Below are 27,146 nucleotides of genomic sequence, written 5' to 3' on the forward strand. Positions count from 1 at the left end.
TTAATGGAACTATAAAAGTCCTTGAATAGCATGAGCAATCCTGAGAAAAAAGACAAAAGCAAAGGCATTACATTACCTGACTTTAAACTATGATATTAAGCAACAGTAATTAAAACAATAGGAAATTAAAATAGATGTATGAGTGGAACTGTGGCGGCTCCTGAGAGCAATGTAACAATTGCCACAATTTCGCATTAATATTGAGTGGCTGTGCTATTTTGGCACAATTGGCCCTCTGCCCCTGTGCGCTGGACTGGACAGTCAATGACGGGTAAGATCAGAAAGTGAGTTCTGACAACCTAAGACAGGCGCAGTCCCCGAGGGGAAGTTGGTTCCCACCTTTTCATCCATGAAGAATAACTGGAACAATCAGGCCTGGGCGTTGTTAAGGCACCACCAAACTATGTTGTTACTCATTGCCAGTAACAAGGATCATAGTAAAGGAATGCAGCCATGGAAACTGATTCTATTACTTAGTAAATAATATAGCCACACAAAGGTAAGAGAATAAATAATAGTACATGAAAAACATAATAATAAAGTAAAAATAAAAATGTAATCATAATGCAGATGTTCTAGAATGAGCCTCCAGTATGGAGATTAGAGTATGAAATGTTCTTGATTTATACTTGATTTCTTGATAAATAATAAGCAAGATGTAATGATATGTAACACATGTAACACAATATGCACGTATGCCTTGATAAATGATTAACCAAAACACAATGAAGCAATTACTGTAAAAATGTATAAAAAGAGAAGATTGCTTTCAATAAATGGCACTCAGATTTTCACTCTCCCTTGAGTGTGTCTGTGTGTCATTCTTTCTTGTCCCTCGCCCTAATTCCTTCGATCACCTTTTGCTCATTCTCATTCAACCCTGAGATTGTCTCAATCTCCCGCCACCGCTGGGCTGGTCCGCGGCGGAACAGAATTAAAAGCCCAGAAATAAATTAATGTACATATCAATACCTAATCATGAGAAAGAATCCATAACTATACAGTGGGAAAAGAGAAACTCTTTAAGTAGTGGTGGGAAAACTGGATGGCCACTTGTAAAAAAATGTAGTTGAATCATTCTCTAATTTCATGCACAAAAATAAATTCTAAATGGATTAAAGACTTAGATATAAAACCTGCAACAATAAAATATATAGAAGAAAACACTGGCAATAGATTCCATGGCTTCAATCCCTATGGCAACCTTTCTCTTCTTTTTCTAATATCAACTTCTTTCTTCCTTTGTTTCTGCTTTTAATAAATGAACGATATGCATATTTTAATTTTAGGAGAATGACATTTAAAAAAAACTCAGTCCACTTCTGCTCATTTTAATGAAAAGAAAAGGTAGAGAAACACCCCCAACCTACCAGCATCCAAATATAAATTGAGCTAATTCACGTTACTTTTATTCTGTCCCTCCCACTCTTATTGTATCTGTCCCACTCTTATTTTTGGCAATATATATTAGTGGTGGTTCTTTAAACATATTATATCTATAATTTTGTCTTACTTCTGTAACTTATTATTATGATTTCAAGATTTGCCTATGTAGCTTAATCTTTGTAAACACTCCTTTTATTTTTTTTTAATTTTTATATTCCCCATACAATTGCACCCCCCCTTATTTTAGCCCCAATCCTTCTTTCCACCCCCCCATTGTGTGTCTCTGGTTCATAGTTGTTTGTTGATTTTGATTTTTTTCTTTCTTATAGTTATTCTTTTTCCTGGTCCCTTATTCAGGTTTTCTAGATTCCTGCTATGAATGAGACCATCCGGTATTTTTCTTTCTCTTTCTGGCTTATTTCACTGAGCATGATCCCTTCCAGCGCCATCCATGTTGCTGCAATTTGCATGAGTTTATCTTTTTTGATTGCTGAGTAATATTCCATCATGTATATGTACCATATCTTCTTTTTTTTTTAATTTTTCTAGAGGCATGTCTTATTTATTTATTTGTTTGGTTGGTTGGTTGGTTTATACATGCACTGGGTACAGTCAGAAGCACGGGAGGGTGAGAGAATTCACCAGAGCCAGAGCGGGGAGCAGAGCAGCAGAAGGACCGAAGTACACTGCTGAGGGGAGCAGTGGGCAGCAGGAGAGGTCTGCGCACCATGTGGGACTCTCCTCCAGTGGCCGGGGAGCAGCCGGGGATCGAACCGGTGCTGCAGAGGCTGCGGGCAGCTTCGCAACCCAGCGCTCAACCGCTGCGCCACCGGGGAGGCCCTGTACCATATCTTCTTGATCCAGTCATCTATTTGTGGGCATTTGGGTTGTTTCCAAAGCTTAGCTATTGTAAACAGTGCTGCTATAAACATAGGGGTGCAGGTGTTCTTTGGAATTAATGTTTCTGTGTCCTTTGGGTAAATACCTAGGAGTGGAATTGCTGGATCATATGGAAGCTCCATCTTTAGCAGGTTGAGGAATCTCCACACAGCTTTCCATAGTGGCTGGACCAGTTTGCACTCCCACCTGCAGTGCGGGAGAGTTCCTTTTTCTTCACATCCTCGCCAACATTTCTTGTTGCTAGTTTTTTTGATATGTGCCATTCTCACTGGTGTGAGATGGTATCTCATGGTAGTTTTGATTTGCATTTCCCTGATTACAAGTGATGTTGAACATTTTTTCATATGCCTGTTGGCCATTCACTTTTCCTCTTTGGAGAAGTTTCTTTTAGCTCTTCTGCCCATTTTTTGACTGGATTATTTTCTTTGTTGTTGTTGAGTCTCATCAGCTCTTTGCAGATTTTTGTGATCAGTCCTTTATCATTAGTGTTGTGTGCAAAAATTTCTCCCAGTCGGCGGGGTTTCTCTTTGTTTTTGTTATTGTCTCTCTTGCTGTGCAGAAGCTCTTTAATTTGATGTCATCCCAGCTGTTTATCTTTGCCTTCACTATCACTGCTTTGGGTGATGGGTCTGTAAAGATGCCTTTGAGGTGCATGTCATGTAGTTAAACACCCCTTTTAAAACCAAGAAGTATGCCTTAATAAAATTTGTTGCATGGGTAAACTATGAATAAGCTTAAGCACTGAAACTTTAAGTTTCAAATTTTCTGATTCTCATTTCTTTACTGCATAATTCTCTAATACTAGAATTGATGGCATATATTATACCAATTATACTTGAAATTTTTGATGTTGTATCATTCTGGCCAAACAATCAGGTGATTCAGTGACAAAAACATGTTCCTTAAAATTAAAAATAGTATTTAAAAGTATTTATATCCTTTGAACCTTCAGCCATCTTTCCTGTACTAATATCATCTATCCCACAACAGAGAGAAGCTGCTATGATAACCCAAAGGACTAACAAAGCAAACATGAATTGTTAAAACCCATGATTTCACAAACATGATCTCAAGTTCTCTAATCTTTTAAAATTTCTAAAGAAATTCAGTAAGAGAGAAAACATTAAGGAAAAGGAAAAAATCCTATAAAATGGGGGCTCTCCACAAAATCCTAGTATCGCGTACTTAGCAACACTCTTATAAACAGAAAGATGTTTCTTTTTTTTTTAACCAATATTATCTTTTTGTTCCTTTTTCCAATAGAAACCACTATGTCTTATTCATCACAAATCCTGTTTGATGAAAAATCAAGGTAATAGCTTTGTTTTTTGATATGCCAGGTGGAAATTCATGCTTAGGGATGATGCTTGGCAGTCCCAAATACAGGAAGTGGGAAGGGTGAGGCTGGGAGAGGAGCTGGGGAAGCAGTTCCACTGAGGAAGGAGGGGTTCAGTAGGGAGTTCCTTCACATATCACACACAAAGGATGCCTGATACTGCTCCCCTGTGCTACTCACTCGCAGGATGGAAGGTGGGTACCAAGGAGCCTCCCTGGTGGCACATGGGGTTAAGCATCAGCACTATGAAGCTATCCGCAGCCACTGCAGCACGAGTTCAAGTTCAATCCCTGACCAGGGAGCTACCCACATGGCATAGCAGACCTCTCCTGACTGACCCACTGCTCCCCTCAGCAGTGTATTTCAGTCAGTCCACCTGTTCTGCCCCCCCCAACTCTGTCTCTGGTGAATCCTCTCACCCCCCCACACCTCTGGCCTATACCCCAGTTCTTGTATGCATAAATAAATAAATCTTTAAAAAAATGAAAGATGGGTCCCAAAATCTGGGTCCTGGATACCCAGAACTACAGAGATGAAAGGGCTAGAGTGATCTGAGGCTGGAGAGAAGGCTTGAACTGCAGAGAAAGCGCAAGGGGCCTATGTGCAGTGCCAGTAGGGAGGGGAAGGAGAAATGCCCAAAAGGAAGTTGTAATCTTCCTTTTTCAGGTGTATTTCATAGTCTAAATTATCATTCTGTGAGTACTTATTAAGCTGGCACAGGGCTTGGCACACACTATACACAGTCAACAGACTCCTACAGAACAAATGAATGAGGGCCTTGTACGAGCTCGTAGAAACCTATGGGGTGAGGGGGATCACAAGGCTTGTGATTCACAGACCTTGTGTTTTAGCCCCAAAGGACAGCTAGGAGAAGGGGATCATAATCTCCACTGGTGGGTTGACAGTAGATACAAAGAAAGAAGGGGCTCACAGAAGATGGGGTCACAGGAACTTCCCTGCTTTGTTCTGATTAAATTTACATCTTATTTCTCTGAGGAAACACTACAGGCAAGGAGAGTATGACATGACATCATCAAAAAACCCAAAGATAAAAACTGCCCGCCAAGAATACTCTATCCTGCAAGGTTCTCCTCAGATAGGAGGGGAAAAGAAAGGCCAACAGAAGTTGAAGGAGTTTGCAAACACCAGACTCCCCCAGAATTGTTGGAAGATATTCACCTGTGACACTGACGGCCACTGTACTGTGACAACACTACCCAGTGTTGTTGTCTGGGCAGAATGACTGGCCAGGGCCATCCCATATCTCCCATTCATCTGTCAATAGGAAACAACTCAAAAGGAGTGTGGTTAGTGCTAGGAGGTTTGTTCAAGGCCGTTTCAGAAAGGTACTAGGTTAGCAATTAGAAGCATAGCTATGTGTTTGGATGGCTACACCAATGGCGAGCTCAGGCATTTTCTCATTTATCTTGTTGCTTTTGTGCTTTCACCCCTTCCATCTCCATACCTGCCAGAGAGACTTCTTACTTTATGGGGCTAGCTCGTCCATTCTTGGAGACTGAAGAAGAAAAGGTGTTCTGGAGAGACAGGGGCACACAGACGGAATGGATCTACGAGGGCAGCAGAGGTAAGGGAAGCCACACCCTGCCGGCCAACACCCACAGGCACCTCAGGGGCGGAGGGCAGACCATTCTGCACATCCCATGTAAGTGAAATGTCCTGGCTCTGGCATTGCCTGTCATGCTAATGATACAGATTGCTCCCTGTGCCACCTGAAGCCTCATTTTGGGTAAGAAATTAGCCGTGTGGTCCCCTTTCTCTATCCCAGATGCCCCTCATATCAACAAAGCACTGAAATAAACATCCTCTGCAGTTCCCCTCTACACCCACACACTCCTTTCTCCATTAGTCTTCCTGTTCTTGTTTTACATGAACACAGCCCCTGGGTCCCCAAGGGACACAGGCAATTTACTCCCCAGATTACAGACTGGCTCCCTGGGGTGACAGACCACAACCAGACAGTCACGTGGACAGTGGTGAATGGGACTCTGGCCACCCCAGACTGTCTCAGCATGCAGTCAAGACCACTTGTGATTCAGAACCAGCCCAAACCATCCATAATGTGAACTTTTGTGGCCACAACTGGGAGTCACTTAAGAGACTTCCACAAGATTGCACTGAGGATCCTAATCCTCTACCTTATTAAGCCCAAAAGCCCCTCACTCGAAGATCCTAGGGATGGAATGTTTAATAGCATTTCTCACCATTATTAATAATTTAAATTCAGCCTTACTAAGATTGATCCATCATGAATCCACAAATTCATATTACATCTGTAGTCATGGCAGCAGTAAATTAGATTCCCCCATCACCTCACAGCCCTGCTGGCCTCTGTGCCTGCTATATTTTGTAGCTCAAATGTGGTTAAATGAAAGTAGGAGCCAGAAAACCTGTAAGAGACAATGGAGTGATAGAAGCAGCTCCCCAGAAACCAGGATCCACCACATACACAGGATGGGTACTTTTCAGGCTAAAGAAGTTCACGCAGGAGTCTTGTCAGCAAGCGCGCTCTGATGGAGCCCTGAGAACTGGAACCATTTCAGTCAGTAAGCATGACAGCTGGGAAAAATCTGAGCATTTATCTAAATATTCTCAGGCAGAATTCTGAGAGTCATTTACTGGGTAATTGCCTGGGAAGTGCCAGTGCTAAGTTTGAAAAGATGCAGCAGAGTTAAGAAAAGGCTGATATGAGAACAGGGGCACTAGAGCCTGTTCAAACCTGGGGACCCACCTCCACAGTACAGACCCACCTAATCATGCCTGTGTCTAATTTAAGTTTTAAACACCCTGCTTATTTGGCCCACAGGGGCATGTTTTATAGCTAAGGTCTTTCCAATACTGAGCTCCTTAAAGTCGACATATGTTTATATGTCTATAAAAGTCTAGCCACCCACAGTACATGCCTGCTGATCAAAATCTGTGATGTGGGAGACCAGGACCAAGGATGTTGACTGTGTTGGAGTCTGTAAGCCAAGATCAATGACACACCCTAGGTTCCTGGAATTATGTGAAGGGACAGTGGTTAGAGCATAGCTTAAAACATGAGAAAAAGCAAGCAATTCCTGTAATTCATGGAGAATTTTCTCCATGAATACCATATAGATGGTTTATCATGTATATTTCTGGAAAACACTAGAAATCACTGGGTAAGGTTGCCAGCTATAGGTGCATGACTGTGTCTGGTATATAGAATGGAGTGAATATGACAGAGACTTCTTTCAGAGGGTGAAAAGGTATGAGAGAATGTGCTGGAAGGGGCCTCCCCAGTGGCGCAGCGGGTTGAGCACCACGCTGTGAAGCTGTCCGCAGCCTCTGCAGTGTGGGTTTAATCCTAGCCAGCAGGCAAGAATCCCACATTGTGCAGCAGACCTCTCCTGTCACGCCCACTGCTCCCCTCAGCAGTGTATTTTAGTCAGTCTGCCTGTTCTGTTCCCCACTCTGTCTCTGTGGTGAATCCTCTCACCACCACCCCTGCACCTCCATCCCATACCCCAGTTCTTGTAAGCATAAACAAATCTTTAAAAAAAAAAATTCTCAAAAAAGTACAGTAGCCTCCCATTATATACTTTCCTGGATATATACCAGATAGCCCCCATGATTCCTACCTGGGCCCCATTATGCCCTTCTTAGGGAGGTCTTGGCAACAGATCACCAGAAACAACTACTTTGTACAATGACAGGTTATATTCCAATATGTGTCTACCTGGTCCCAGAGCCAAAGGTTCTATGGTTCCTACAGCCACTCCTCCTATAAAAGGAGAAATATCTGTTAAACCTTCCCAGCCCCAGCCATCCTACCTGTCCTGGGGATCTAAGTTGGTCCCATGGGGACCCCAGCAGCTTACTGATTTATCATAGTCCTGTAGTAATTTAGCAAAGGAGAGGAGGGCAGGAGGAGCAGAGGGAGCATCCAAGAGAAGCCAGCAGTGCCCTCCAACCCCAGTTTTTCCCTCTGTTGATTAGCCTACGGACCTCAGACCCTAACAGTCCAATATGAATCCGTTGGAATGTGAGAGGTTAAAATCATTAATAGCCGCCTTTTTTTTTTTTTTGTCTCTTAACAGCATCAGAATCAAAAAAAAAGCAAGAAAGTCCAACAGTTTTGCTAGCTCACATACAACCCGATTTCGAAGGTATCCGTTTACTCTTTTAATTTTATGATTATTTTAGAAGACATGTCCTACAGAATGGGCATGCTCCCAAAGAGGGTTTTCTTTTGATCATTTTAGACTAGGTCAGCCTTAACTAAGACCAGTGGCCAATGCATTCTTTCTAAGGTTTACTGTTAAGGCTCAAAGCTCAGGTGAAAAAGTAAGCCCAACGGTAAAATGCTTTTAATTAAAGTGCCTTGAATTAAAATTAAATTTTGAAAGGGAAGAAACAACAGTTACCATTGGAGTTAGTAGGGAAGATAATGGAATGTCCATACCCATTGTCTATACCAAATGTATAGTATACATTTACTGTATACTATACTGCTTTTATTGTGTACCTACTGTATACTAGGCAAATATAAAAATGGACAAAATCAATGAGACCCTCTCAGCACTTAAACTCTAGTGGGCAAGATGAAATATGAACAAAGGGAAGGGCATCGATATATCTTAAACATTAAGCTACTGACTTCTAACCAGAAGACCACGGAAGCTCTAATCCTAAAACATCTGGTTTCCATCATAGACTCCCCAGCCATTTAAGAAGTGATGTGTAGATTAATTAAAAGGGCCACACTATTCACCATACCGCATTCTATTAATCATCCTTCCTGTTGTTTTTCAGAACATGTTAAAAGCGAAGTGCCAAGAGAAAACGAATACGGTGAGAGTCCCACATAATATATCCAAAGATCCCTGCTCCCTGTGGAGTGCCCTAGTCTGGGGGGAGGGCTGTGCTGGGGGGAGAGGGGGATTCTTGCTGGTCCATCAAATAAACTCTTTCAAACTCTAGACTATATATCCCATCTACCACCCAACCCCACCTCCAAAGGGTTCTGATCAATAGAATTTCCTTCAACTTACTCCATTTCCAGATGGGTTTTAGCACAGTGCTGCCCAAACTTTCAATGTACAGCATGACCACCTGGGGATCTTATTAAATACAGATTCTGATTCAGTAGGTCTGAGATCTTGCATTTCTAACAAGCCCCCCACAGCCCTTGCATTTCTAATAAGCTCTCTACAGCAGTTACTGCTGCTGATCCATGGATCACACTTGAGTAGCAAGTTTCAGAACAGCGTATAGATTTGTATCCATAGCAACCACCACACCAACCTATCCCTTGACCCACTTGTCACTATATGAATTCACTATATGAAGGGTTGCAGAGGCAAAAACAGGCCTGCATTTCATCTGCGTGCTGGTTTATCAGCAGAGCTGGGTTGCTCATTTCTTAGAGCTCTGGCTAGTTTGCTTCCGCTTCTCCCCTTCTTTCCTCATCTACAAATGGAGACCTGTCCTGGGGGACAAAAAGACATGCCTAAGCATCTACCCCAACTTACCAAATGTGGTTGTGTTGCAAAAAAGCATGAGAGGAGAGGCAGAGATTGAATGGGGAAGAATTAAGCATTGTTCTCAATTACACTCCACTTTAGGGAAGCCTAATTGCCAGGTATCCACTTCCGTGGGCACTGCTCCTGGGAGGCACCCTAAAGAGGAGTCTGATGGTCCCCATTACACAAATGAGGGGATGAGAGTACAAAGGGACTCTGTGACGTGCTGGGACTGGCTCAGGTCCTGGATGCCAGGGCCACCATTCAACCAGGCCAGAGACAGTGCAGGCCCCCAACCCCCAACCCCCACCCCATATAGAGTGACTTCAGGGAAAGATAATGATCTCACCAAAACAAAGGCAAAGGTTGACAGAAACCCCAAAGGTAAAAAGTTAATTAGGAATAAAGTCTTCCCTTCTCATTCAGCCCCAGTTATGACTGTGTCTCTGCATATTTACTGTGCTTGTCTTGATGTGTAGACAATGCCCACCAATGTTAATAAGGTTAATTATTACCCTAAGTAGATGTGCTTCTTAACAATGCTGTTGAGTTCTCAGGGCTGCCAAGTTACCTTCTTCCCTCAATAAACACTTCTCCTCAAATTAACTATGAGTATTCAATAAAGTCTACTAAAATAGAGCAGTCACACGTAACAGGAATCTGCTAAACTATCAGGGCCAGAGCCAGAGTCAGACTCTTATTCTCAACCCAGGACAGGCACATACTCAAAGAATCTCCTACCAGAGGGTGCAGCTCCATCTCTCCAGACCTCCCTGTTCTACCAGGTCCTCATGTCTCCTCTCCACTGACAACCGAAAAGCATTTCCTGGGTACTTGCTTGAATTCCCATAGACACTTGTTGCTCTTTCCTCAGTGATTTCCAAAACTTCTCTGCCAGTCATTTCCACAGCAAAAGAGTTTGGGACATACAGTGTTTTTGTCAGGTGAGGGTCAGTGGGGATGGTGTGGACCTGTGAGACAGGGGTCCACAGCAGATGCAGCAGGTTTCTGTCAGGAGCAAACCGAGACTGGGGTTGGAACGCCACAGGCAGAAAGGCCCATGGGTCTGATGGTGGCTGAGTGGAGTTCTTCATGCCACCAGGGCCCTAGGGAGTACGAGTTTTTACCTCTGGAAGGAAGTGAAATATAACACATGTAGAGATCACTGCCCTTCCTCTATCCCAAAAGCATAGTGAGCAGTCAGACTCAACAGAACTCAGTCCTGCACCGACCTGGTGGATCTTCAGAGCTCTCTGGATGGCCCAGCTGGAAGAGGCTGTCGTTCTCCTGAAGCAGAGACAACAGGCCTCCATAATTTCCCAGGGGACCCAATTATCATGTAAGGTCCCCTTCTCCAAGCTCTCCCCTCAGGTTCCACACCTTCCCAGGAACTGGGAAATGAAGCCCAAGTTGTAATTATCAATTCCTCAATTCAATTTGCACCCCACTGGCACTGGAGGCTTTAAGCCCCTCTTCGGACCCAGGGAGTCAGGAGGATGTCGTTGACCGTGAGAACAAAGGAATTTGCCATCTCTGATTGAGATATCTCTCTGAGTGAGAGATTGCTATCTCTCTAGCTTGGGGATTCATCTCCGATGCTTTAATTAGCAATTATGAATCATATGCCATTCTGAAAATTGGCAAGTTTTGACAAAACTGACAGAAGACAGGAATGTTTCTCAAAATTTCTCAGAGAAAAATCACACCCAGAATCAATCAATCTCAGAATAAAATTTTAACATCCTTCCCACAGCCCTGTAGGGTCCTCCATGAGCTGGACCTACTGGCCCTGCTGCCCCCCATCGCCCCTCCTGCTGTCTCCTCCAGCTGCTCCTCTCCAGACATACTGTGCCTCTTGCAATTTGTCAAATACCTCAATCACACTCCCACCTCAGGACCTTTGTATGTCCTATTACCCGGCTGGGAACACTGTTCCCTGACCCCCTGCTTCATTCTGGACTCACTCAAATGTCACTGTGAGCTGAAACTTGACAGCCACCAGGAACACACACACTCTCTTAAGTCAGTCACTGAACTTACCCTTTTATGCCTATTTTATTAATATCTCCAAGTTGAATTTTATGTAATTTGACGAATTTATTTAGTCTTATTGATACTATATGCATTTTTATTTAAAGCAAAAAAGGTAGATGGCATGAATCTATTTCCTTTGTTGTTTCTGTGTCTGTTTACTTTTTATTTTGGTTCCTTTTCCAAATGTCTTTTCCTTTTGTTATGCTTTCCAGAAATGGAACTTGTGGAGTCTATTTCAAATGAAAAAATTTGGAACACTATGTTATATGAGCCCATTGAGGCACTGGAAAGCAAGGACTCCGATGACAATGTAAGCTGGATAAAAATTTGAGACCATATGGCTCCTAATGTTGAGGGAGGGTCACCCCAGGTCAGTGGGGAGCTGCCTTGCACCCTGGGATCCATAGCTCCAATCTGCTGTCAGCTCAGCCCAACTGAGCTTTTCTTTAAGACATAAATTTAAATGAGTCACATTACATCAAGGAGGGTCAGAAGAAAGCCACATTCAGCACTTCCTATTTTCAGTGTTCTGCTGATAATGTGAACCAACACTCTCAGATTGCTTAAGGGCAGCAAAGCAACAAGCGAAATGCAGAAGTCATCTAGGCAAATTATTCTGCGCAGAACAATCCAGGCAAAGTATTCTTTGTAGAAATGCTAGGTGAAAATAAACTTAGATTCTGGAAAGATTTAGTAGGTGTAATTTTCTCATGAAGTACAACTTAAAACCCTAGACATTATATCAATATATATAACAAACATAAGAGCTTCTGAACGGTGGCAGACCAGCTAAGGGTCTCGAGGCCCAAAGAATGACATGCAGTGAGTTTCCTAAGTTTTCTTTGTGCTTCCTGACTTTAGTACCTAACAGGGTACTAGAAAAGACTGCAACCCAGAAACCCCAACAAATGCAGACAATCAAGGCCCCAAGAAAAGTCTGTCCCTAACCAAAGGGCCAGGAATAGGGTAGCAAAGCAAGACACAAACCTCTACAGAGCAGCAAATACCATGACAAATAAGAGCAGTGCACTCTCTTCCTCCACCCCCAAATCTATGGCCCCATGACCATAGGCCCCATGAGGGACCCAAAACCAGCCCTGAGACTCAATGGACATGCTTTCCCCAGTGGTGAACCAGAGAAGAGAGAGGAGGTCACAATAGTTTGAATTAAGTCTCACATCTACAGATGTTATATTGTCTTTAAAACAAAATTTTTGCAATGAATTTATAAACATGCTGCATGAATGCTTTATCTGTGGCAGCCTGGTGGCTCTAACTTCCTGTGTCAACTTGCCTCTAAGACTGACAACACATGTTGATTCAGGTAGAAGCACTATTAAGCATCCTCTCCACTATGGTCAAGAAAGTTTCTCAGGTACTAACTACAAGCACGAGTGTGAAATTTGTGTCCCTAGAACTCAAAATTAAGGAGATAATGTTTTTCTAAGCTTAGAATAGAAAAGGGGAAAAAAATACGAAAGTACTTAGTTGTATTTTTAATTGGGGAATTTTCTGGTTCCAGTTCATATTTAGCCTTAAATTTCTTACTTTTCATACCTGCCTCTCCTTAGCATCAGATTAATAAGAATCACTCTCAAATACTGAAATACCACATCAAAGGGAGACAATGATTATTTGAAGTTAGAGTCACCTCATTGGATTTACAGAACGCGGGCATTTAAGAAAAATTTTTTAGCAAGAGTTGACATGTAAAGGAATTATTTTAATTAGAAACTTAAATTATTCAGAAGCCTTCTGCACTCTTGTCAATGAAGGTTCTGCTGGATCAGGTGAAACTGTGGCTACAGGGAGGGAGTAGATGTCACCCACGTGGCTGTGTGAGATTCGGGGTGAACAGTGCACGTTGGGAGGGTTCCCTGTGACAAGTGGACTGAGCAAGAGATCTCCAGGCTCAAACACCTTGACCTGCCATCCCAGGGGTTTTGCCACTAAATGATCGTGGACAGGGGTGTGACATGATCAGATATGTTTTTATCTTTTTTGTTAAGGTATTTTGATTCAAATCAGCTTTTGAACTATGAAGCTACCATGTACACATAGTTTTTAAAGATTGGAATAGTAAAGAAGCCTAAAACTTGTATTAAAGTCTTCATATCCTTACCACCCAGAAGTTAACTACTATGTACTGTTTTCTACTACTGCATAATGTTCTTGAAATTTTACTGTTAATATGAACATATCTTTAAAAATACGTACATATCTATAAATAGGGTCATCATATACATTCTGTTCTATATAGCTTGCTTTTCCCAAATAACATGCTTTGGAAATCTTTGGCATCCCATGCCTGTGCTATCATTTAACTAGCACCATGTCAGTGCAGCAATGACCTGTACATGATTCACTACAACTATAGGCACAGCTGAAGAAGTCATTCCTATCAGTTGAATATCAGGTCTTAAAATTTGCATCTTTAACATAAAAGATATTGACAAACTTCCCTCCTAAATAAGTTGTGCCATTTGCCTATTGTCACAGCAGGGTATCAGAGTGTCTCCCTCATCACATCCTCACCCACCAAGAGTCATAATTCTATCCATCGAAAGGATGGAAATCATAGCTCATTGCTGTTGTTTGTATCACCTTCACTGTAAAAGCCATTGGACAGGTCTCACTTGTGTTGATCAAGTATATTTCTCTTCCTATAAATGGCCAATTTGTTTCCTTTGTCCACTTTTCCATTGTTACTTATTTCTTTTTTCCATATGCATTCATTAGAGCTTTTTATATATGAAAGAGCTTAGTGCTTTTTCTGACATGCATGTTGTACATTTTTTTTCCTAGTTGCATCTTGTATCTGACCCTTTCTCAGTGTTTTTCATGACATGGTCATTTTTAATTGTTCCTTAATCTTGTTTATATTTTCTCATGATTTCTGGGTACTGTTTCATGTTTATGTGGAGACTGAATAAAATACTACTAAACCACTACTGGCATGTGAATGAGGAAATCCCAAGGGAAGGATTGACAACAAAGAGGAATTTAGAGGCGGGAATATTGGCACCTCACTCTGCCCTGAAGCACTGATTCCAGTAAACTGAGCCATATTAAATTTTTTCAGGTTTATATAGACATGTTTTGATTGGAATTGGGGAGTAGCAAGCTGTACATGGGTGGGAGGGCTCCCCTGACTAGAGCAAGGGAGAGAACTTTATAGAGAAAAAGCAGAAGCAGGGCAAGAAGTTTTAGATTGGCTGTAGCTTAAAGCCCAATTGGTTGCTTGTAATTGATTGTCCTTAGATTTCACTTCAGCCTTGAGGCGTTTACAGACTTAGCTTTGGGTTGGCTTAGGTAGGCTGCCACAGCATTACAGCTACCTCAATCCAAAGCCCCTTAGTCTAATTCAATACCAGCAAGGGGAAGAGGAGTATACAAAGGTTGAGACTCAGGCAAGCCAGACCTGAGGTATCTTAGTTTTCTTCCCAACATAGAAAAAAATAGCCAATCACAAATTACATTTTTATATATGCCCCAGGTCACATGCATCTTTGAATGGTTTGGTTTTCCACTTAGTATGGGAAGCTATCTAACTTCCCAGCACACTATACATTATCAGATGTTGCACAACTACAATAACAACCTCAATCAGTAGGTGAGTCAGGTAACATGACTGACCCATGACGTTCCTCAATAGCAAGCCAACCCTCACCTTCTATCAATGGGGTCCAAAAAAGAAGTTCTCGTGAGGACCCATCCATGACTCAGTCCTGGCTGGCATCATGGACTTGACATAGAATGAATTTACAAAATATAAAGGTAGCTTACAATGTCCTTACTTTGGAAGAATCTTTAAACTCAGAAATATCCACTAATAATCATATGCTAGGAGTTACCTTGCTTTCCTGAGAACTGTCATCTTTCACACAGAATGAACAAGCACCACTGGGCTTGGCCATTGCTAGCACCTAAAGACCTCTTGTGCTCTTAAAGTATGGAAGTATTTTTACCTTCTGTAGTCATCTCCACATTTGGAAAAAAAGGGTACTCTTATGCTCTCAAAAAGATTTCTTAGCATGGTGATGTTTAAAGAAAAAAACTCCTGAGCAAATTGAGGAGAGAAGAAAAGAGTTGATGGCAATGGAAATGTCCTTTAAGACAAATCTCCTAGCCACCCTGCTGTTCTTGTCTGTGTTTTCTTAATAGCATGTGGAAATATCACCTGGCACCTTTGGGAGTCAGAAAAAGGTGATTAATTAGTAGATTGTTCATTTTCATTTTCTGTGTATTTCACTCTGTGGTCCTTTTTATAGCTGAACATCACCTATCGGACATTGTTTAGAAACATAATCAAAGAAATGTACGCTCGCAACGAACTGGATGAGGATATTGTCATCCCCCTGACTGGGCAACTGGAGAGTGATACCCTAAAGAAACTAGGAATTCTGTAAGTGACTGGAGAGATCAAGCCTTGGGTCTCTAGGTTCGGGTAGACCAGAGGTAGCAACAGGGAAAATATAAATCAGGCCACCAGAGAAAACAACAAAGTCAGAACCAGACAGTTCCTCTGAGTCAAAGAGCAGGCAGAGGCTAGGCACCAGGGCCAGGACACCATCAGGAGTCAGGTGGACAGAATGATCCGGCTGCGGAAACTCAAGAGCAAGGAAATCTACAAACATGGGCAGTACCAGTTATGATGACAGAGGTTGCAAATGCAGGACAAGAAAAGTCTCCAGGGGATCATGAACTTATACAAAATTCTGAGTAGCAAAGCTCAGACCCCTGGGCCTTTGAAAAGAAGGGACAATGGGGTTATCAAGGTCATGGGCCCAAGAAACTCCCTAACTTCACCCTAGGTTAGCTAATACTTTTACATGCCCCCTGGAGTGGATAAAGCTATGAGCTTTACTCACCTAGGAGCCACAGCCTGAGCCCAACTTAAAGTAGAGAACAGTAAGGTTGTTGCAAACCTGCTGCTGGCAGCAAGTCTTTCTAGTTGGCATGGCCCTAAGTCACCAAATGTTCCACAACCCATTTGTACATCCAGCCAGTGGTACATGGAAACCTAGGTTTCCAGTTATGCATCTGTCAGAAACCTTGTTTATGCAAGATGTATGATCAGGCCTCCCAAGGTCTGTTTGCAGACGCTCCAGCAGTGGCACCAAGAACAGGCTGAGGGGGCCACCCTGCAAAACCGCCTTGGCAAGTTGAGGCTTTTACCAATATCAGGAAGTGATATTCACTGCCAACAACTGCTTTGGGCTCAGTAGAATCAGAGGGCAGAAGCCTCTGAAGCTTCTCCAGGAAGCTTCTCTAGGAAAGGAGAAGACAAAAGACAGAGAACACCCAAACTCGAAATTCTTAAATAGCAGCAAAAACAAATGCAGAATAATTTCCTGGTAAGTTAACTTCCCATTTAAGCCTGTAACAGAGTCTCTTTCTAACTTTACTACACTCAACAAATATTTCCACAATATGTATTGTGTAATGATCTAGGCTCTTAGGAATACAGTCCTGTCTACCCCAGTCCATGCCACTGAGAAGCTAGCAGGTAAGAATTCCACCAACTTACAAAGGTGGCAAAGAGAAAGTGAGAAAACTTGGGTCTTGGGTGCCTCTGGCTGGCTCCCCTCTCTGGAGTTTCACTCTTGCATACATTGATACCTTGCTCTCAGCCTGTGGGACAGGCCTCACCCCACCCACTCCTCATTCTTATTGTTCAGCAATGATGGTAGGCGAAGCAACTGCTTCAATTCCAATCAAAGGTGCTTGTAAATAAGATTAAAAAGATTTGAAACAAATGAGCAAAGAGCTCATTCTCCAGTTTCACTATTGCTTCTAAAGTACGAATAATAAACCTCTGCTCTCTGTCTAATGGAATAGTTCAGTCCTTTTTCCAGCAAAGGGCATTTGCTTCCAAGGGTTGCTCAGGGTTAAATTATTATGCTCTCTTCAAGGAATCTGAACTGAGAACTTAAAATCTGTCATGTCAAAGGCCTTGTTTTCAGAGCCATTAAATCTGGAAGCTCACTCCTGGTGCCCCTTTCAAAGGAGCTCTGATCTGAGAACTAGGAAGTTGCCCCAGAGGCCACCCTTATTTGGAAGCAAAACAGTCCAAGCCACAGAAATGCCAAGATCACTGTCTTTATATATTGACATGACAGGGGGTTAAGGGCTTGATCATTTTGAAAAGCTCTTGCCTTAGTGGAGCTTTCACAGTAATTCATTTTGAGTGAGTTCATTTGAAATTTTCCTTCTAAATATAAAAGGATTTCAAGTGGCTCCATGGTACTTACAGACATGAGCTCACAGACAATGCTGCCTCTCTAAGTTATTTCCAAATATAACCCTCACTGGAATATACTCAAGTCATGGAAAACTCAAGTGCACAAGGTTAACCCACAGAGTCAGCCTTGAGTTTGGACCTCCCTGAGCTGTCCTACCCCCCCCCCCCAAGATAAACTTTGCTGAACTCATTTTGAAAGGTTTGGGGGTCAGCCCATGTGCCAGGTTGAAGGTCAGTTAGAGATCAAGAGGGCAGCACTCTGTCCATATCATGTGTTGTCCCTTTAGTCCTGAACCCCAAAGCTCAGGAAAACTGGATCAGAAAGCAGAGCTACCAGCCTCACTTTCCACCTTAAAAAAAAAGACTCGGCAGGCTCTAACACTGTCTACACAGGGTAGCATGACATGTAAATGAGAATTTAATCTCAGTTTTTAAAGATAATTCACATTCCTTTTAGGTTGAAGACAAATTTTGAAGACTACAAGGAAATAATTCTATGGCTTCTGAAGAGACGTGAAAGTAAGGACTTCTCTTCTACCTTCCATCCTCTGTAGGCCTCTCCTGTGTATGTCTCGCTCTGTCCCCTTCTACCTTGGACCATAAAGCGGGGGCGGAAATGCTTGTTCTCTCATTTGAGCACCTACAGGGCAAGGTCCTAGCTTCTCAGGACAAAATACTGAGTAAGACAGACACAGTATGGGACCTCGTTCGGCTTGTGCATTGGTAGTGGTGGAGGAGGGTAGGGCGGGGTGAGGATGGTGAGGATAAATAAGAAAGCAGGAAATCTGTATACAAAATGGCAGCAGGAAATCTGCATACAGTCGGCTAAGTCATACAATGGGAAGGGCATGCAATGGGACCACACAGGAAGAGCTCTAACTTAGATTTGGGGGCCTCCAAGAAGTTATTATTAACACAAAGTCTAGGAAAGAAATAGTCCCTTAGTAAGTTACAGAAGACATCTGAAGTCCAGCTATGAAGATTTGTCCATGGTGGAAATTGTCAGTTTTTTGGGATCCAGTAATGGAAGGCTTAACCTACAGACTAAGCTATTGGTTACTCAGCTCAGAAACTCAAAACTACTGTATGCAATTCCTTAGAGATTACAGTAGCACCCCCTTATCATATTACAGTCAACACCAGTCTGAAAATACTATGTAAATAAGTTGTTTTGAGAGAGACCCCATACATACCTTAATTACAATATACTATTATAATTGTTTCAGTTTATCATTGTTGCTGTTAATCTCTTACTGTGCTGAATTTATAAAGTAAACATTATGGTAGGTATATATGTATAGGAAAATAATAGCACACACAGGGTTCGATAACAAAGTTTCAGGCATCCACTGAGGGGTTTGGAACCTATCAAAGGTACGAGAGCCAACTAATGTAGAAATGACAATGATACCTTTGGCAAACACAGTCAATCAACAGTGGCGCTTTATCTCACCAAGCCAGGACACAGCCTTAAATCCCCTGTGAAGGAAATAGCCCTGTTCCCCAGGGCCCCTCACCTGTTATAGAATAACTGACCTGTTATAGAATAACTGTCACACAATAGGTATTTTCACATGCACCATCTAACTCAAATTAATCCATATTAACCATGTGAACCAGGGTTCAGAGAGGCTAAGTGATGTGCCTAAGGTCACCCAGCCATTGTGTGGGCCTGAGTTAGACTCGTGCCCAAGATCTGTAAGACCAAACCTCCTAGGGCTCATTCCATTGGCAAGTTCAGGGCTAGTAAGTGTGTTATAGAGAAGAAAATGTGGAGTTCTCTAAGCATAGATCTCATGTTCTCATTAGAATTGAGAAGCAGGAAGAAGGAATCACCACCTTCAATTTCTACAAGGAGAGTGCTCTGCCTCCCAAGACTCACAAAGGGGTACCCCCAAAATTAGGAGGGGAATTAAAATGCTCAGCAGCCAAAACATAACAAAGTTCTATTATACTTGTCTACTGCTTGTATTTCTGTTCCCTGTGGGTGGCGATGCCTGTGGTTTTCATTCCTTGACACCTCAGTAAGGCACAGATTTCAGTATTTCTGGAATGGAGGTAGACAGACATGACCGTTTGTTCCTTTTGGGAAATAAGGCCTCTCAGGACACCCTACTATCACATACCGAGTTTAGAACTTCCAACTGGAAAATGAAATTTGATATAATACAAACAGCCAAGTCTTCATCATGCCTTACCACCATGCCTGCCCATTCCCTGCTTCTCTGGATAACTATTGCCTGGAACATTTGTACTTTTTATACAGAAAAGCAACATTTCTAACTGATAAGAGGCACCCCCTCTGTGTTCAGGCTATAGCCAGGCCCAGAGAAATCGATCAGACTCGTTTAAGATACAAACTCATATATTGCCAGCATCCCACCCAATATTCCATATTTCAGGCCCACAGTCTCATATCTGAACACCCGGATTTCTAAGTCAAGATTGGCTTCACAGGCATGTGACCTACGCAATCACACAGAACCCCACATTGGTTTAATACTCTGCTGTCACTCTCTTGATAGTCCTAGTCATTTCAGAACAAGGATCCATGCATTTTCATTTACATAGGATCTCTCATTATGTAGCCTTTCCTGTTCAGCACCATGTATTATAGTAAAAAGAAGCAAGAGAACATTACACAGCTTGATCCTTGAACCATCAAAGTTCAAAGCTCCCTTGTGACAGACAGATAGGCTGACCTTGTGGCAGGTGGTACAAGCATTTCACAGTAACCCCCAGATTATTACGGGCAGCATTACTCCATTTTAAGGAAACCAAGACTCAGAAATTATGGCCTAACGCCTAATCTAATAAAGGCAGAGCAGAGGATATAGCACAAACCAAAATGTCCAAACTCTCAGCTTTCTGACAGGGGGACAAATGAGCATTTAAATGCCCCCTGTTATTACTGCCATTCAGAAAAGCTGTTTATTAACCTCTAATTGATACTCAGGAACAGCTGCTGAGCTCACTGCAGCTTCTTCCAGCTCTGATAAACCACCAACATTCTGCAAGAAAGCCCAGGAGAAGGTACTGCTTAGAGGAAGACTGGCATGTGTTTCCAATTTCTTGCAAAAGCCTCCACGTGCCCCTGCCCCACTCGACTCACATTTTCCCTCTTTGAATTCTAATGAAGGCAACCTGAGTTGCCCTCAGGTGCAGGGTCCAGGGGCTCCTTCCCCAGCCCCACCCACTGTCTTTATATTCTCATTGACACACCACACAGCTGCTGTCTCCCCCTTGGGAGTTTTCCCTAATCCCTCTGATGCCTAACTTCTCTCTAGGCCATTTCCTCACATTGTTTCCAGGATAACCTTTTTAAAACCCTTCATTGAGAAAAGGCAGACTTAAATGCCTTAAGATGGCACCTGAGACCTTATACATTATTCAGTTTCACCCGGTCCCTCCCATGTATACAGCAAGTATACAAGTTATCATTAAACTTCTTTTCAACTCTTTCTCTTATAAAAAAAATAGTCATTGTTCCTCCAGGAAATGCCCACATTTCTTAATTGGTTTGAAAGGCTCTTACCTTTTCCTTCCAGACAATGAATCCATCATTGTTATTCATCAATTGTTATTCATCAAATGTTTTTCATCCCTGCCACAGGGTTTTTGTACTTGCTGTTCCTCTGCCCAACATACTCCTCCTTCTGACAACCCTGAGACTTGCTTCCTCACTTTACTCAGGTCTCTGCTTTAACCTTCTCAGAAATAGCTTCCTTAGTTACCCTTCACAAAGCAGGGTATACAAATGCATGCACACATTCACATCGTTTTCCATCTCAACCTCCTATAATTTTCTCCAGAGCACTGCTAGCCAGATGCATATTGTTTTTACTGTTCACTTGTTTAGCATCCATGTGCCTCCCCCACCAGCAGGGACCATGGCATCACAACATTAGGACAGTTCTCGGCGCACAGGTACACAATAGAGCTTTACTGCATGAGTGAATAAAGGAGTGATCTAGCCTTGTCAACTTCTCCTGAGCCATCTGTCACCAACAGCGCACACCATGCTGGCCCCCAACAATACAGCACTTATGCTGGCAGTTCCCTTCCACCTTAGAGACAACTTCCACTGGAAATCTGCCCACCCTCCAGGCCCTGCGAAGTGGCCTCTGGGGAGGTCTCAGGGCACCCTGGATGCTGATTTGCAGTCTCCAGTGTTCCCGAGGTAAAATCTAAAATTGACCCCGCTAGGCGGAGAGACCAAACAAAGACGCAGACCACTCCAGGGTGGAGGTGGCAGCCTCAGTAAGGGAACTTACCTTACAGGCCTGACTTGGGCTGTGGCTTAAGGAGGAGCTTTCTGGCAGAATCACATTTTATCTAGAGGCCTAAGCTGAGGTCAGGCACGTTTTCAGTCCAGACGGTCTAATAACAGACGGCTCTTTCAAGACCACGTCCTCATAAATGGTTCCCACTGCCGGGGCTGCAGGCAGGACGGAATTCCAAGGACAGGAGAGGCGGTCAACCACCTCCGACTGTCCGGGCCCAGCTCACGTAGCCCATGTTCATGTCCTCTCAGAGGCCTCCTCCAAAGTTGTGCGGACCTGGGTGAAGGGAAATATAAGCTCTCTTAGTTGAACGCACCCCAGCCTATTGGCCTGAGGCGCTCTGACCTGCAGGGTGCTGCAGGGTGCCTGAAGCCCCGCCCCTCACTACCTGCCCCCACAGCCAGTCCCCCCTCCACGATGTTAGGCACGCCCTCCAAAAGTTGCTGGGAGACAGGATTTGTTCCTCTGTGGTCCTTACTTAGTTCCAAAATTCAGTCATGATAAAAGTGGGCAAAATGAAGCTAAAAAGAAACTTGTTACTGTAAAAACTAAGTGAAGTGCTTTCAGAAATTTAGAAAAGTTTTAGCAAAAAGCTCTGATTAGACAGGAGGTGATGGCTTACTTTGGGTGTTTCGTTGGGAAATTATGCTTTCTTCTCTCTCTATGCACGCTATCCTATTAAAGTTCTTTCACACTAAAAAAAAAAAAAAAAAAAAAAAAACTTTGATCAAGATGTGGGCCAAACATACATAAAGGATTGGGGATTATTTTGTTTGTTTGTTTGTTTTAAGTCTATATTTCTGCACTTAACTTCTTCAGAAATTCCAAAACCGAAATTCAATGATAATATGTTATGAATGTGATTTGAGTAAAAAGTAATCACGGAGCCAGACATCAAATCTAAATGCAAAGGAAACACTTGTCCCACATTTGAAAATGACATGTTACAACATTTGTTTAAATTAAAATAAAATGTTTAAGGTATTTTTTTTTTTTAATGATTCCCCACTTTGGTCTACTTTTTCAATTAACAGCATTAGCTGCCATGCTTTTTATTGGCACGTTGCCATTATGTCACACTTCGCAGCCCCAAATCTGGGCTAGGGAGAGGGGCGTCTTCACTGTGGTGTCTGGCTTCCAGCACTGGGCTGGCACAGTGTAGACCCTTGATAAATATATGATCAACTAATGAGTAGGGAAAAAAATGAAAGAGCCGGAAATTCAACCCCCGACATTTCTCCATTCCAAAGCTTATTCTGTCTATTACCTGGCAGCTTTCCTTATTTGGGGGTATATGACTGATATTCCAAAACTGCAAACTCTCTTTGGCACCTTGAGAGAAAAAAATCTAATTTTCATTGTCTCTTCCACCAAAGATTTACTTAAAGCTACAGAGAATACCTTAACATATAAATTATCAAATATGTCACTACCAACGGAGAAGACAGAAGAGCCTGAAACAGAGGACGAAAAAACTCCTCTTCAGCTCCAGAAGAACTTAGAAATAGAAACAGAAGTCCTAGAGAACAGGCCTGAGGTGAGTGTGGCAGTGCACTGGTATTCTCATTTTGTGCAGTTTTTTGGGCTCAGCAGACACACCAGGGAGTTCTCAGGACCAAAACCAACATGAATGCAAACCAGAAAAATGTGCCCAGTACACAGAGGCACACCTGAGTGTGTGGGCATTGGCAGGTGGATTAGTATGTTTACTAGAGTTCATTTGTGGCCCTTCTCCCTGCAGGGCCTGTAATAGACAGTAGGATAAGATTGAGAGTGAAGTAAAGGAAATACATATCAAACTGTATTAGTCCCTACTACTAATAAATTTTTTTTAATATTTATTTATGCATATAAGTGCTGGGGTACAGGCCCAAAGTGCGAGGGAGGGGGGGATAGTGAGAGGAGTTACCAGAGACAGAGCACGGAGCGGAACAGGCAGACTGACTGAAATACACTGCTGAGGGGAGCAGCAGGTGAGACAGGAGAGGTCTGCTGAGCCATGTGGGTCACTTCCTGGCTGGCCAGGGATCGAACTCGTGCTGCAGAGGCTGCGGATAGCTTCACAGTGCTGTGCTTAACCCCTTGCGCTACCAGGGAGGCCCCCACTAATAAATTTTAAATCCATATCAAAAATTGATTATATGGTGAATGGATAAACTGTGGTACATCCAGATAATGGAATATTATTCCATGTTAAAATTAAATGAGCTATCGAGGCTTGAAAATACATGGAGGAAACTTAACTATATTGCACTAACTCAAAGCAGCCAATCTGAGAAAGATACATACTGTATGATTCCAACTATATGACATTCTGGGAAAAACAAAATTATGGAGATAATAAAAAGATCCGTGGTTCCCAGGGGCTCAGGGGGAGGGATGAATAGCATTTTTAAGGCAATGAAAATACTCTTTCTGATACTATCCTGGTGGATGTAAGTCATTATACACTTGTCCATGCCATAGGGTATACACCACCAAGAGTGAGCCCTATTGTAAACTGTGGATTTTGAGTGATTATGACATGTCAGTGTAGGTCATTGAGTGTAATACATTTACGCTGTGGTATGGGATGTGGATAGTGGGGTGTGCTGTGCATGTTTGGGACAGAGAGTATATGGGAAATCTCTGTACTTTCTGCTCAATTTTGTTGTGACGTGCTCTAAAAAATAAAGTCTATTAAAAAACAAGGCACATGGTGTACATCGATATATAGATGGATACAATAAAGTAAAACTAGTCTCAAGATATTAGTCATGCAGAGTGTGCTAATAACCAGGTCTGAAGCTCAAAAAAAGAGGTACTGAAGTGGGAATTAAGAAGATGTGATAGACTTATGCTTTCCACAAATATGTATCGAGAACCTGCTATGCCCAGGCCTTCTCCTAGGTGCTAGAGATACAAGGGTGAGCAAAACAAAGGCTCTGTGCCCAGAGAACTTATATTTTAGTTGACGAGATAGTCAATGAACAAAAAATACTGCTCAGTGCTATGTCAGGTATTGTTAGACGTCATGGAGTTAATGAGTATAGCTTAAGGAGTATAAGGATTTTCAAGTTCTTGCACTAAGAGAGGAATTGTTTTTATACCTAGAGCAATTGGGGAGTGCTAGTTGAACATAGGTATACCAGAGAACTCACACAACTCCACAAAAACAAAGTAAACAATCCAGTCAAGAAATAGGCAGAAGAACTTAAAAGACACTTCTCCAAAGGGGAAATGCAAATGGTCAACAGGCATATGAAAAAATATTCAACCTCCCTTATAATCAGGGAAATGCAAATCAAAACCACAATGAGGTACCACCTTACATCAGTAAGAATGGCACATATCAAAAAAGCTAGCTACAACAAATGTTAAAAAAGAACTCTCCTGCATTGCTGGTGGGAGTGCAAACTGGTCCAACCACTATGGAAAGCTGTATGGAGGTTCCTCAGTCTACTAAAAATGGAGCTACCATATGAGCTGGCAATTCCACTCCTAGGGATCTACCCAGAGGACACAACAACATCGATTCAAAAGAATACCTGTAGGACCTCCCCTGGTGGCACAGCGGTTGAGCACTGGACTGCGAAGGTGCCCGCAGCCTCTGCAGCGCTGGTTCGATCCCTGGCCACTGGCGAGGGTCCCACATGGCGCAATATACCTCTCCTGATGCGCCCGCTGCTCCCCTCAGCAGTGTATTTCATTGGTCTGCCTGTTTTATTCCCCACTCTGGCTCTGGTGAATTCTCTCACCCTCCCACGCTTCTGACTATAGCCAGTGCTTGTATAAATAAATAAATAAATCTTTTTTAAAAACTAAATAATTAAAAAAAAAACCAAAAGAATACTATTCAGCAATCAAAAAAGATAAACTAATGCCATTCACAGCAACATGGATGGAGCTAGAAGGAATTATGCTCATAATATTTGTAAGTGTTAAAACACACTTGTAAATAACTTGTGCTTTGAAGAGGAAATCATATTGGAAATTGGGAAATAATGATAGAGTTTTAAATGTTTATATTAAAGGAGGAGGAGAAATAAAACTTCAATAAATGGTATTGGGAAAACTGGACAGTCACATGTAAAAGAATGAAACTAGACAACTACCTCATACCACACACAAAAATTAACTCAAAATGGATAAAAGACTTGGATGCAGACCTGAAATTCTAAAATACATAGAAGAAAACATAGGCAAAACACTCCACGATGTAGACTTCAGAGATGTCTTTGTATATTTATCTCCAATAGCAAGAAAAATAAAAGAGAATCTAAGAAATTGGGACTACATCAAATTAAAAAGCTCCTTCACACAGCAAAAGAAAGTATCACAAAACCAAAAGACAGCCTGCTGAAGGGGAGAAAATATTTGCACACCATACAGCTGACAAGAGGTCGATATCCAAGATCTACAAATAACTCATACAATTCAACTAAAAGAAAACAACCCAATTTTCAAAACTGAGAAGAGCTAAGTAGGTACTTCTCCAAAGGAGACATACAGATGGCCAACAGCACATAAAAAATGCACATCATCACTTATCATCAGGGAAATGCAAATCAAAACCACAATCAGATACCACCTCACACCTGTGAGAATGGCCAGTCTCAAAAGACCAGAAACAACAAGTGTTGGCAAGGATGTGGAGAAAAAGGAAAACTCTTACACTGTTGGTGAGAATTAGGCTGGTCCAGTACTCTGGAAAACAGTATGTTGTTGTTTTTTTAAATTAAATATGGATCTACCATATGATCCAGCAATTTCACTCCTAGGTATCTACCCAGAGAATTAAAAAACACTAACTTGAAGGAACACATGCATTCCTATGTTCATTGCAACACTACTCAACAATAGCAAAGGTGTGAAAACAACCTAAGTGCCCAAAGACAGATGAGTGAATAGGAAAATGTGGTATATACACACATAAACACACACACACACACACACACAAGAATACTACTCAGCTATTTTAAAAAAAAAAGATAAACTCTTGCCATTTGCAACAACATAGATGGAACAATAGGCATTATGCTAAGTGAAATAAGTCAGAAAGAAAAAGACAAATACTAGGTGGTTTCACTTATATATGGAGTATACAGAATCAAAATAAAGGGTCAGATAAAACCAAACCAATAACAAACCCTAGAAATCTGACTTTGAATTGAAACTACCAGGAGAGAAGTGAGAGAGAGGGGTAAGAGCAAAGTGGGAGGGGGTACAATGGACTATGGTGGAGGACTATGGGTATCTTGGCAGTGGGTGTGGTATGGTAACATATGCCTGAAGGGGGTGATCCTATACTTATAAGATATATACAACACTGTATATCAATGTTATCTCAATTTTAAAAAAAAGGAAAACAAAAAAATCTAACTTAATGTCTATATAAAAGAAGAAGGAATTGGGTCTTGAAGAAGACAGATGAAAACCAATTAGCTCAACAATTCAAAGAATTAGAAAATAAAGTA

General features: G+C 42.1%; 1 protein-coding gene across 1 annotated transcript in view; it reads left to right on the top strand.

Moving 5' to 3' along the window:
• The window catches only part of ERICH6B (glutamate rich 6B), a gene marked incomplete at both ends in the record, with an annotated part of 48,017 nt that overhangs the window by 11,021 nt on the left and 9,850 nt on the right, over positions 1 to 27,146 (top strand). The window contains 4 exons of the mRNA XM_084235984.1: positions 11,376 to 11,473; positions 15,435 to 15,568; positions 17,865 to 17,926; positions 20,364 to 20,440. Coding sequence (XP_084092110.1) covers positions 11,376 to 11,473; positions 15,435 to 15,568; positions 17,865 to 17,926; positions 20,364 to 20,440 — 371 coding nt within the window. The remainder of the gene's footprint in view (positions 1 to 11,375; positions 11,474 to 15,434; positions 15,569 to 17,864; positions 17,927 to 20,363; positions 20,441 to 27,146) is intronic.

Source organism: Talpa europaea (genome assembly GCF_964194135.1).
Source record: "Talpa europaea genome assembly, chromosome: 6".
In the NCBI taxonomy this organism is placed as follows: domain Eukaryota; kingdom Metazoa; phylum Chordata; class Mammalia; order Eulipotyphla; family Talpidae; genus Talpa; species Talpa europaea.